At 44.5% G+C, this 13125-nt stretch overlaps 1 protein-coding gene across 3 annotated transcripts in view; it reads right to left on the minus strand.

The window, feature by feature from the left end:
* The window catches only part of IFT122 (intraflagellar transport 122), a 70094-nt gene that overhangs the window by 24098 nt on the left and 32871 nt on the right, over nucleotides 1-13125 (minus strand). For 2 of the 3 annotated variants that reach the window (XM_055343017.1, XM_055343021.1), the window contains exons 13-16: nucleotides 12471-12635; nucleotides 9458-9655; nucleotides 4725-4865; nucleotides 1264-1317 (exon numbers count right to left, since the gene is read on the minus strand). In XM_055343017.1, coding sequence (XP_055198992.1) covers nucleotides 1264-1317; nucleotides 4725-4865; nucleotides 9458-9655; nucleotides 12471-12635 — 558 coding nt within the window. The remainder of the gene's footprint in view (nucleotides 1-1263; nucleotides 1318-4724; nucleotides 4866-9457; nucleotides 9656-12470; nucleotides 12636-13125) is intronic. The other variant, XM_055343020.1, reaches the window with a different exon arrangement.

Genomic DNA, 13125 nt, shown 5'->3' on the forward strand with positions numbered 1-13125 from the left:
GAGCACTGATCCCCACAGAGTTGAAAATTGAGGTGTAACTTTGGGCTCCCCCAAATTTAACTACTAATAGCCTATTGTTGACTGGAAATCTTACTGATAAATAACATAAAGTTGATTAATACTGATTTGATGTGTTACATGTATTATATTATCATATGCTTCTGATAAAGTAAGCTAGAGGAAAGAAGATATAATTTTTAAAGATTTTATTTTTAAGTAATCACTACACCCAACGTGAGGTTTGAACTCAAGAGTCACATGCTCTACTAACTGAACCAGCCAGGCAACCCAAGAAAATATTATTAAGAAAATCATACAGAAAAGAAAATATATTTACAGTACTGCTGTATGTATCAAAAACAATCTGCGTGTAAGTGAACTTGTGCAGTTCAAACCCATGTTGTTCAAGGGTCAGATGTGGTATATGCACTGATCGGGCATGGGGCACTGAACAGGTACTCAGCAAGGGACAACTATTATTCGACTATACAGTCTATGAGCTCCTGCAGGCCTATCTTCTGCTAAGCATTTTGCCCACTGGGCTCAGCACAAGGCTTGACCCACAAGCCTTGTGATTATTATGCTGAACTGAATTTCAGGGACAAGATGTTTGCTGATTTCCTCCCTGCTTCCATATGGGAATTCAAATGTATCTCACATTCCCTTAGCCTCACAATAAATCTGTTCAGGAGAAAAAAATATGTATGCCTTTTTACAGACAGTCACAGGAATTAAGAGTATTGTCTACCGTTACCCAGCAAATGGTACCCATGGAGCCAGCCTCTTCAGCATACCCTGTCTACATGCTCCCTCCCCAGATCCCATTGCTGTGGGTAGGGAGCAGATCACGTGCATTTGGGAAATGCTTCCTACACTGGCACATTGTTGGAGTGCTAGAGGATGATAACTACCTAACAACCACTGCAGGAATGAAAACCAGTTACTGAGAACCTATTTAATCCTCCTAGAAACCCTGGGAAATCAACCCATTTCACAGACAGAAACCAAAGCTCAGAGAGACTAGGGACCCACCTGCCTTACCTCATGACCAAGTGACAGACTGCACTCCTTGCTCCCATGTGCCATCTCCCCACCCCATGGTACTCTGTACCCCCAGAGCAAATGGCTGTGGCTCAAATGCTCAGACACCAGTAGGCTCTGTTTATGTGCCCCTCAAGGTTCTTGCCTGCTAGAAGAGCTCCCTATAAGCCACTGACAGTGAGTCTGTGCTTTCTTGAGAAGGAAGAACATTTTGTCTTTTACCTCAATGCTGTTGATGAGCTCTAAATATCGGAGGTCTTGTACTCTGGTGAAGGCCTACAGGGGAAGAAATAAAAGAATGAAATCATCTGCCTTCTGAGCTTCAAAAGTGGGTGATTGGCTGGGGGTGGGAAGTCAAGCTTTAGAAATGAGCCAGTAAAGAGGCAAAAGAAGCAAGCATTGATTAATCGCCATGTGTTCAGAGGGGTTATACCACCCAGTGAGGCACGGCTTTATCCCTGGGATTAGTCCACACAAAGAACAGCAAAGAAGTCCTGGTTGCATCAATCACTTTGGGATTAGGTAAAACAAAACTGTGATACTGCAGTTTGTGATGGTGCCCACTTGGAGGAATCTCTATGCAAAAGAGAAGAACAGGGCGGTCTGATACTCTGAGGCAGTGTCATGGGAGTGGGAGTGGGGGAGATGTACTGACTGAGCAAAGACTGCTATACATCTTGGTGACTGGGATGGAAAGCAGGAGACAGCTTTGCTTACCAACAGTGCATAAATACAGGGCACCCAGAGCCCACAGTACCAGCACAGAGGAAGAGGAGGAGGGGAAAGTTGAGAAGGAATAAAGATGTTTTCTGGAAGGGGAGGGGAGGTTAGGGAATAAATCACTCCAAGTCCCTGGAAGGCAAACTCTTATGTAAATCCTAAAAGTGTAGCTCTTGCCTGGACTCACAGTAAAGCCAGAGACTTTAACCCATAGGCTGCTAGAAGTTTCTAGGCAACCTTCCTCAGGAAGATTGGTGTTAGCAAAGTCTCTTTTGGTGCCTTCTGATTCTGCAAGGGGTTTCAAGGAATATAAACTACCATGTCAGGCTGATCTTCATGTGGCTTTGCTGTCAACATTTATACTCAAGTGTGCTGCTTTAAAATGTCCCATTTGAAATCGGCTGACATACCTAAAGGAGGCAGCAGGTCCAGGAGACCTTAGAATATGAAATGAAGAAGAATCACCCTGACCACTTGCAGCTTCTACTTCGTTGCATGACATCCTCCATCCTCAAAATATTTGAGGAAATGAGCAAGTCATCTGGCCTCTGGCTGCCTTTATAGATGACCACAAGGTGACTTCATCTTTTTATCCTGCAGGGCCAGCCATCCTGTCAGGGACTGAGGATCCAGAGGTAAATATGACCTGTCCCCATCCCCATTCAGGAGCCCATGTTCTTAAAAGGGAGGCAGGTAGATTAAACAGATTATTGAATTTCCATGAGCTAAGAGCTATACAGGTAAGAACTAGATGCCCTGGAGAACACCGATTCACTGTCTGAGCACCAGCAGTGGCAGAGGCAGGATTAGGAAGAGGAACATGGCAAATGCATATTCCTGAAGAGAAATTCTTTGAAAGGGTAAAATAGGCATCACCTGAGCAGAAGAAGGCCAAGAGTATACCTGTGTTCCTTGCTGGAGGTCTTATAAGCTACCTTCTAGCTTATAAGATCTGGGCTTCCTTAAAGCAAAAGGAAAGGGAAAATCTGGAATGTCTAGCAAAGGGGCAGAAAGGAAAGGAGTATTCCAGATCTCAGTCCTAGTTCTGAGATTTTCCAGCTGAGGAGCCCCGAACTTACTACTTCTCTGCCTCTAGGCTCCCAATATCTGCCTTATAGAAAGAGACAAACTAGCAATACCTTCTCCAAGGTCTTTCTAGTTCTGCTCTGCTAGGATTCTAGGATTTGCCACGTTGAGAAATCTGTTTCTGAGTTCCTTCGACCCTCACACATTCTGCAGAGTCAGGGGTGCCCTGGTCGAGTGGTCAGAGTCATGAGGCCGGTGAATAACCTCAGCAGAGGGAAGTGTGGGAACAGGGAAGAATCTGCTGGGCTCTCAGGCAGTGTCCCGGGAGCTAGGCAGCTCTCCTCTGCCATCTACTGGAAACATCAGCCTATTGCTGGAACCACCCTCCACCTCCTCTGTGCCTGAGTGACTTGGCAAAGCAGAAAAAGAAAGGCCGGGAGGGTTGGGATTCAGATAAAATGATCAATCTCTAGTCTACAGTCAAAATCTTGTGCTTTAATACAATAATTTCGGTTCTCAGGGAGTGTTTGTGGAATACAGGCTGGGAGTTAATGGTAAACAAATGAAGGATTATTCCAGTTTTATTTCAATCCATTCAAATATTTGCTGAGTACCCAACCCCATGTTGGCTGAAGTAAGATGAGGTAGGTGTTTAGTTCTTAGGTGTAAGGAGATGACAATCTATAAGGAAGACTTTAAATTTCATTCCAGGCTGAAAACAAAACAGTCTAGGGTATACTTTGTTATTCTTTATCCCTCCTAGCATTTTGTTGAGGGAAGGGGTAGGAGAGGGAAGCTCCTTCCATGAGAATGTTTCCTCCCACCTCAGAATTCTTAAAGCCTTCCTCTATTACCGACACTCAGTCGATCTAAAGATATAATTAAATTGATAACAGCTAGCATTTGTATAACCACTTCTAGTTCTAGAAGCCCTTTTACAACGTGGTGGTTAAGTCTAATGACCCTGTGTCGGGAAGGCAGGGCAGTTAGCATTTTCACCATCCCCACTCAGACATAGGAGAATGGAGCGTATGAGAGAAGAAGCTGGCCTGGGGTCATCCAGCCTATAAACAGCAGAGCTAGTATCTGGCCTTGGTTCCTCTCTCCTTTCATGCCTACAAGTCTTGACCTAGCATGGAGCACGCATCACACACTCCTGTACTTCCTTCCCTATATGCTCAGTAGTAGGCACGAATGAGTATTTGATTAATTGGCCATGGGAAGATAAAGGGGAAAGGGAGGAATAGAGGAAAGACAGTTGAAGGTCATTCCTTTCCCCCACCTCAGGTTCTAGATGAAAACCCAACTCAGATAGAGCTGGGCTTTTTCTGATGTGTGGAAAGGGGGCAAATGTTGTCAGCCAGTTTCTGTAGTTTTAGTATACTGGCCAGGAAATGACACTATGATCAAGGCAATAAAGGTTATGTGGAGAGTGACACTGCTGTCACAATCAGAGAGCTCGACCATCTCTTTGACCATACCTAGCAGGATACAAAGAAAAAAAGCACTGAGTAATAAATGGCTAATACCAGTAAGTGTTTATACCAATAATAAAAGCTACCCTTAATTGTGTCCCTATTATGTACCAGGCTTTCAGCTGGGTGCTTTACATAAATGCTAGCTAATAAGAGTGACAGCTATAATCTATCAGATGTCTCTCCTGTATAAGGCTTTATAGACATTATCACATTAGACCCTTAGAACTTTGTGAGGATGAGGCCAATCATCACTCTAATTCTATAAATGAGCAACCTTAGAAATGAGTTACCTGTCCAGACTCAGAAGGTGACTGAGCTGAGATCTGAACCTAGGCCAGTCTATATCCAGAGATCACTATGGTATGTGTCTGACTCTTCATATGTCACCTGGAGTCCCTTTTGCCTCCTCAAGGGACCCTCTATGGGCAAGATTCCAGTTCAGGCTGACTAGATGCTTACCTTCTTTGCTGTTTCAAATTCTAACCCTTCTAAAGCTTCCATAGCCAGCTCATGCCAATCAGTGTCTGTCACGCCCAAGCAAGCAATCTGGTAGGCTTCTTTGAACATTTTCCTATCCAGGTACTGGTACATTGGAGCAGACTGCAGGATTTCATCAAAAGGAAAGAAGATTGTTTTCAGAGTAATGCAAAGAATCAGATTCATACAAAGCCTGACTTCAGATGTGTGCCACTGACTTAATTACAAATGCGCAGAGAGCAACACTATAAAGATTAATCAGTATACTTCCCATCCCATGTGCCTTCCATTCGCCACCACCTTTCATCACCAAAAGCATCATGTCTTGCCTGTCTTTCCCTCTACCACAGGCTTTCCCCACCTCCAGGTCTCCTTTACCACAAGATAATACCCTCATCTAGAATGCCCTTGCTCTTCCTTACCCTCTAGAAAGTACCTATTTGGTTTTGAAGATCCTGTTAAAATGTCACCTCTTCTGGAAAGTCTTCACTGACCCTTCAAGGAAAAAGAGTCTGAACTTTCTTTGCCCTTTATCCAGATCTCAGTTGTGTTGTAATTACAAGCCTATCTCCCCCACAAGTCTGGGCACAACTGAGGGCAGTGGTGGGGTTATACTTACCTCCCCTAGCAGGCCCTCAGTCTATGTTGAAGGAAGGAACATTACTGTGAGGAAAGGGTCCAGGATGGCCTCTTATAAAGAGGGCTGAGAAACCATCTTATCCAAGAAAGGTAAGTGATTTGCTCCAGGTTACCCAGAAAGGCACACTGTCCTAGTACCCTGGAGCTAGGAAACTTCCTGCCGTCTCTCCTTCCAAATTGGGCTGCCTCACTGTGATACCTGTGAATGGTTCCTAATAACTTCTCTTCTTAAGTTTACATAGTGCTTTTGGATCTGTTCCAACAGGTCTGTGTTGCAGGTTATCATTCACTCCTTGATTATAGTCTGAGGATACAGTACAGAAGTGGCACAGGGAAGAGCTGGGGCTGGAGCCTGGGATGACCTGATCATTTTCCTGGCTCTTGGGTGTGGGCTCTTTGTATGTGCGCATACATGAGAACAAGTCTGAGCTGGGTCTGGCGTCTTGAATAACAAAAGGCCCTGCCCTTGTTTTAGGCCAGTGTGCTGAAGGGAACTGAATCTCTCCTGGGCAGCAGAGATCAATCAGCCAGTACCTCATGCTAATGGTTCCCAAATGTGGACCTGGAAGTGCTGTTTTCTCCATTTGGGGCCTTTATCTTTGAACTTTCCTGTCTCATTTTCTCAGCTTTAGAGTTGAAGGATTTTTTTCTTCTTTTTAAGCCATTCTGCCCTCTGACAGCAAGATGTGACGACTTTGGCGTGCTCATCTTTTCTACCATACCATTCCACCTACCTTTCCTCCCTTCAGTGGGGTGGGCAGGGTATGGACAGGGGAGCAGGTGAGCCAGAATCCAGGCCTAGCTCAGCCATATCCTAGCTATGTATTTTTTGGGGTAAACTGATTGACTTCTGTTTAAATGCCCTGTCCAGGTCACAGGCTACCAGGGTAAAATAAGAGACAAGCTCAGTACACCTCTACAGTATTTTCTAAGCACCAGCTCCTCACCATCTCCCCAATGCTCCAGACTTGTTCCCACCCCTATCTTGCCCCCTATCTGAAACAACCTTACTGTTCCTCTCTGCCTTCCCAGGCCTTTCAGGGCTCAGATCAAGTGTTACCACCTCCTGAAAGCTTTCTCAAACTTCCCATGCACAGTGAGCTGTCCTTTCTAAAATCCTTTAGTCAGCTGTTCCAATTTCATCCTGTTTTGTAGTATTTACTACTTTAAGATTGCTAATAACAATAACAATAGGAATTGGGCCAGACCTGAGAGATAGGTATATTTTACCCCACTGCACAGAAAAGAAGTGAGTCCACAAGGAATGAAAGGAGTTGCTCAAGATCACAGCTGGTTCAGATCCAGAGTCAGAACTCAAAGCCATTGCTCTTTCCCCTAAATGGCACAACTTCTTGTCATGCTAAATGTCCCATGAAGCTGGGATAGGGACTTGGACAGGCACATCAGAATCGAGGATATGATGAATGGTTAACATTTGGGCTTGCCTGGGAGGCACAATCTGAGAGTGGGAGTTTTAAAAATATCCTAACTGAACAAATGCCCTCTGAGTTCTACTTTATCTCACTGTTGCATTCCAAGCATGAAGTCACCACCCGCCCCAAGAAGCCTGACTAGGGCTTACAGCCCTACTTGGCAGCCCTGACAAACCAGTTCTTGCACAAGATGATGTAAATTTCTAAAGGAAACCAGAAATCCCCAGAGTGGATCTGATGCTTTCTCCCTCCTCTCTAGGCCAAAACCACAGGATGGCTGGAGGCAGAGGCAACAGATAAATAGCCTTTGTCTTGAGACTGCCTTTCCTAACCCTTGGCAGTTCTGACCTGCTGCATCAGCAGGATGACCTTGGTAAAGCCATGGTGGGGAGGGGTTCTGGATGGGGACTCTGGCTTCTGAATCTTAAGGGCTTGGCAGAGGAAGCCCCAGGCCGCCCCTCCGGCTCCTCTTGGCCAGCCAAAGTCAGGGAGCAGCAAACTGCATTTATCCTTGAGGTCAGGATGGCAGTCTTGGGAGAAAAACTTTTAATCAGCATAGCTTGTTTGATTAAGGAAGATTGGGTTTCTGGTGGATGTGGTGCATGGGTTGGGATGGGGAGCAGATGAGGACTACAAGGAAACAGTCCAGCGGGGCCGGATCTTGCCCTTTCTCCTGCTGCCACTTCCACCCACTCCCTCTCTTCTTTCTTTCTCTTTCCTTTTCCTCAGGTATGAATTCAACTAACATTGACTGAATAACTGCTCTGTGTTAGGCACTAATAATTTCTGCACAATGAATAACAAGGGTACTATTAGCTAAGAGGGAGTGGATCCAGCCCCACCCTTTAAAAGAAGCCAAGTCAGGCTTTCCATAACTATGAAGATGGGGAGATCCTAGCTGGGCTGAGGACACAGGATCTCACTGTCCTTCCAGCCCTTCAACCCTCCTCTGAAGCCCCTCAATAAAATGGTTTGATGCCCTCTACCCCCACCCAGAGAGAGTAAGGAAAGTGTGTGGAGGGAACATAAAATGGATGCAGCTTTGCTGAAAGGCAATCCAGAAACATGTCTACAAGTCTTTCAATGTACATGGCCTTTTACCCAGCAACTTCACTTTCAAGGAATTCATCATACCAAGGGGCTAAGCTGGGATAGTTACAAAGACTTGGCAAGAAAGATACTATCTACAATAGCAAAAAAGCTGTAAGCAGCGTAAATGTCAAACAATAGGTACTGGTTAAGTTGTGGAACATCTATATGATAGGATAAAAAGCAGTCATTAAAAACAATGTGGAGGTGGGGACAGCAGGGACCTGGGTGTGGTTATAATAAAAGAGCAACCCAACATCGGAGATCTCATGGGTTGGTGGTGGTAGCTGCATGAACCTACACAGGTAATTCATTTATGCCGTAGTTTTATAAAATATTACTAGTGGGGAAGCTGGGCAAGTTGTACACGGGATCTTTGTATGATTTCTTACAACTATAGTTCAATCTACATTCATCTTAGTATTTTTTAAATGCTAGAAAAGTACATTTATGGATGTGGAACCATGCTTCTAGTAGATTGCGGAGAGAAAAAGCTACACTGCAAGTTGACAGCCAATAATTCATACAAAGTGATGGGTCTGCAATATGTAAATGTTAGGTTAAGTTGGAAGATGGTGACAAAGGACAGTGATGAAAAATCTCTCGTTTGTGGGTCCACATTCAGTAAAGGAATTACAGTAAATCTGAGGCTTCATCTATAGGAGTAATACTCATAGATAAACGTCACAAAACAGTATTTACAGTAGATTCCACTTTTGTTTAAAATGTTCATATAAAACAATGTTCCTATAAAACTGTCTACTCATAATTGTATATTCTGCATATATTACATATACATACAGAAAAGGCCTGGGACTTTGTTTAAGTTTGAGAGTGATTCCCTCTTGAGGATGGGATTCTGCGGGCTAAGTCTCTCCTTTGTGCTTGTCTATTTTATGGCAGTGAGCATGATTCACTTGGGGAGCCCACAGGCAGCCAGAACAGCTGGCACTGGGCTAGCCCTGACTTGCATTGCCAATCTCTGCCCTCCCATCAGTGTTTCTGTCCTCCCCCAGGAAGGGGGGCCCCAGGCCCCCATTTCTGTTCTGGCCTCCTAGTTTGAGGGACTTGTGCTGATAGTCCCATGCTCCTTTCTTGGCTCACAAGACCCCAGACTCCCTCCCCATCCCACTCATATTCTCTTTCTTTCATACATACCACCCTCCTCCTGCATCTGTGCATACACCCTGCTGGACTCCCAGTTTTGCTGGCTTACTCCACTCTGCGCTATGCATGGCTCTCAGGGAAACACACTCTGTCTCAAGACAGACAACTCTGAATACCCTCCCTGTCCCAACCAGGAAAGGGGGATCAGAAAGGAATGGAGGCTCAGTGAGGTAGAGCTGTTTGCCCAAAGACACACAGGTTGTACAGGGTAGAGACAAGGTTTCAGGTTCCAGTCCAGAGTACCTTTCATGACATCATAGTTGAAACTCATCTCTCTTCCCTCTCTCCTCATCATCCATCCCCCAACCCAATGCACCAATGAGGCACTTGGCTTTCCCGGTCTTGTCTGCCCTGCCACTGCTGAGAGCTGGCAAGCACCCCAATTACCTGTGGTACCTCCACAGCCGACATGGAGAAGACATGGAGACAGAAGATCTTGGAGCCATTGTAGCCTACCACAAAGCCCTGTAGCTTCTGCTGGTGCACAGGGAAGGTGCTGGCTTTGATGTTGAGGTAGCCTCCTCCTGAGAAGCAGAGCATGTCCTCACACTGGGTATTCCAGGCTACACTGTTGGCATTTGGTTCCTGAGGGACAGGGATAGTGAGGATACTGTGACAACCACCCTGGCCTTCAGCACCATTCCTGCATTCAATCAAGCACTCTTTTTAAAACCTAAATCACACTAAATTGCTAATAGTGGGATGGTAGGAAAGCAAGGAGAAGGGAACCAGAAGAAAAAGATAGAAGCATGGAGGCAAATCCTCTATGCACTTGTTTATGTTAGAATTGTCTTTAACAAGCAAACCATTACTTTTGAAAAAAATTATTACCCCAAATATTAACCATTACATAATGAGAAAATGAGCAGAGTGGCTTTACTTCTGTTAGAAAATGAGTATACACAACTATGTATAGAAGACTTAAAGGGATATGTCCCAAAGACTTAACAGTGATTGCTTCAGAGTGGGTAGAATTGTGGGTACTTTTTATTTACTATGTTTTTTGTTTGCCTGAAGTTTTCTTTTAGTCATGAACATCTACTGTTTTTATAATAAAAACAGGTGTTATTTTTTATATTAGAAAATAATATATTGTCTCTGCATTTAAAATTCTCACTGTAAAAAAATAAATAAATAAAATAAAATAAAATTCTCACTGTAGAGTCACCCTGGGAGGCACCCCCTTCCCACTACCTCCTCTCAAAGTTTTCTGCTTAGCTCTGGAGCCCCAGGGACCAGCAGATGTCCATACCTTTCTACCTAGAATCTTTTACAATGTCTGAATCTTTTATAATGAGCATGGATTATTTTTATAATGAGAAAAAACAATATAGCTGTTTTCATTTGCACAGGGCAGGGGCAGTAGAGAGGAGAAAAAGACAGCTGGGAATGTTTATGTCTCCTGGCAAGGTCTGAGAACCACCTTCCCTGGCCTACTACAGAACCCTCAGTGGGGATGGGGAAGGACACATGCCCTTCCATTCCTATATGGTTCTGGGCTCTGGTACAACTTCACAAACGGGGGCCTGCTAATTCACCCCCAGGAGGTGGTTTTGAGGCTGGGGAGAGGAGAAGTTAACATTTAGCGCCCTGTTTTGTACCAGGCACTGAGCTTGGTACTGTGGTACCTTGTGTAGTCTTATACCAATTCTGTGAAGGGGCATTTACTAGCTCCATTTCAGAGGTAAGGAGAAATTTAGGCTCAGACAACCATACTAACTTACTGGATATCACACAGTAAATGACGAAGGGCAGGACTGGAGCCCAGGTCTGTCTAAAGACAACACCTGTGCTCTTTTTTTACCCCTTAATCACTCTTCCTTGACAGAGATATAAGCAAGTTGTTATTTATTGGAGTCCTCTCTGGCTAGCAGTAGCCGGGCTGCGCTTCCAACTAACTGAGGTAGCTCCCTACACTCCAGCATCCCACTGCCCTGCTGACTACGCTCCCAAGGACAAAGAAGAGGCCTAAGAAGGGCATCTCGATCTGCCCATTAATACTGGGAGACCTGGGGATCCCTGGGTGGCGCAGCGGTTTGGCGCCTGCCTTTGGCCCAGGGCACAATCCTGGAGACCCGGGATCGAATCCCATATCGGGCTCCCAGTGCATGGAGCCTGCTTCTCCCTCTGCCTCTCTCTCTCTCTCTCTCTCTCTCTCTGACTATCATAAATAAATAAAAATTAAAAAAAAAAATACTGGGAGACCTGTTGTGGCTGACGAAGCCAGACAGGGGAGGTTTCAGCTTTGGGGGGACCTTGCTTCAGGCAAATGGGCCCTGACCCCTTACAAAGTCCTGAAGAACTGATGAATCACTAATCTCTACCTCTGAAACTAATAATACATTATATATTAATTAATTGAATTTAACTTTAAAAAACACCAAAAATGTAACTATTAACAGCCTACTGTTGACTGGAAGGAAGTCTTACCAATAACATAAATGGTTTATTAATACATATTTTGTATATTCTATGTATTATATACTATATCCTTAAGGTAAGCTAAAGAAAAGAAAATGTTATTAAGAAAATCATATGGGTGCCTATGATTGGGTGGCTCAGTCAATTAAGTGTCTGCCTTGGGCTCAGGTCATGATCCCAGGGTCCTTGGATCGAGTCCCACATCAGGCTCCCTGCTCAGTGAAGAGCCTACTTCTCCCTCTCCCTCTGCTACTCCTCCTGCTTGTGCTCTGTCAAATAAATAAATCTTAAAAAAAAAAAAAAAAGCATAAAGAAGAGGAGGAAAAAAGTCCTAAAGAGGCAAAGAGTGGCACTGAGTATGGCAGAAAGCCAGGTGCTGGGCATGAAGCCTTTGGGCTCTCTTCTCCAGTGACACACTTCTACCAGCCATAGGACCAAATGGTGTAAATACTGCTTATCCCCTAAATCAGTTTACATTTTGCTGGCTCTTATAGCATCCTTGTGAAATAACTAGCAGGAAGGACTTCCCCTCATCTCTTCCCTTCTTTCCAGATGACAAAACCGGTCCTATTTCTTTACTGTATCTTAGGTCACTTATAGGTATAGGCAGACCTCCAACTGGCAAGAAGCACTTTTGCAGAAGAATCATCATCACATTAACTAATGCACTGAGAGCCTATTACATGCCCCACTTAGATTTATTATTATTCACTTATTGTTAACAGAAAGAAAGGAATTACTTGCCAATCTTACCTGTGGGGAAAGCAAAGTTCAAAGAGGCTTACCCAGCTCCTGCTGCTTATGTGTGAGAGAGGTGGCCTCTTGGGCTCTGTGCCCCTGCTCAAAGCCTACACCCCTACATGTCACTGCTCTTTCCAGAGACCTGCCTGGGAACCAGAGGGTGACTACCATCTGTAGGGACTGGGAAGCTAGAAGAGGAGTCAAAGGACTGCGTCCTAGAAACTCTGTGGGATGTCACCTGAAAAAGCAACTCCTTGGTATGGATGTCATACACCAGGCACGTGTCATTTTCATCCACCACGGCCAGCTTGTTACGGGAGGCACTCATGTCCAAGCAGCGCACAGCTGTGGCCTGCTTCAGCAGGACAATGGCAAAGAGATTGTCCACAAAGATCTTTAGGATCTGGCGAAATTTCAGAGAAAAAAACAAAACAAAACAAAACAACAACAAAAAAAAAAAAAACGTGTGAGTCACCATGGCAACAAGACCCTGGAACTGTGCCAGGCTGTTGGAATCCCATGTGTTCTACAAGAACAACTCCCACTAACTTCAACAGAGGCTCCATGCAGAGAAAAGAACTTATCAAAAGAACGGGAGCGGGGGCTTATCCTTAGGAAATCAGAAGTGCAGTTCATCAGAGGTTGCCAAAGTAATGATGGGCCCAAGACACAACAAATTCACTTGAATATCTGCTTGACTGGGGATCCGTTAACATTACCCAAACTTCAAGATTAGGAGACACCATCAAGCGAGATCTGAATCACAAACTAACATAGGAAGAGGCTACTTTGAATGCTGATAAGACAATCTGGTATAACCACAGCAAAATAATGATGATGAAAAGGATGATGACAGCCATTAGTTATAGACTATTTCCGACAGCACTGAAACA

Source organism: Nyctereutes procyonoides, unplaced genomic scaffold (assembly GCF_905146905.1).
Source record: "Nyctereutes procyonoides isolate TBG_1078 unplaced genomic scaffold, NYPRO_anot_genome, whole genome shotgun sequence".
Classification (NCBI taxonomy): Eukaryota; Metazoa; Chordata; class Mammalia; order Carnivora; family Canidae; genus Nyctereutes; species Nyctereutes procyonoides.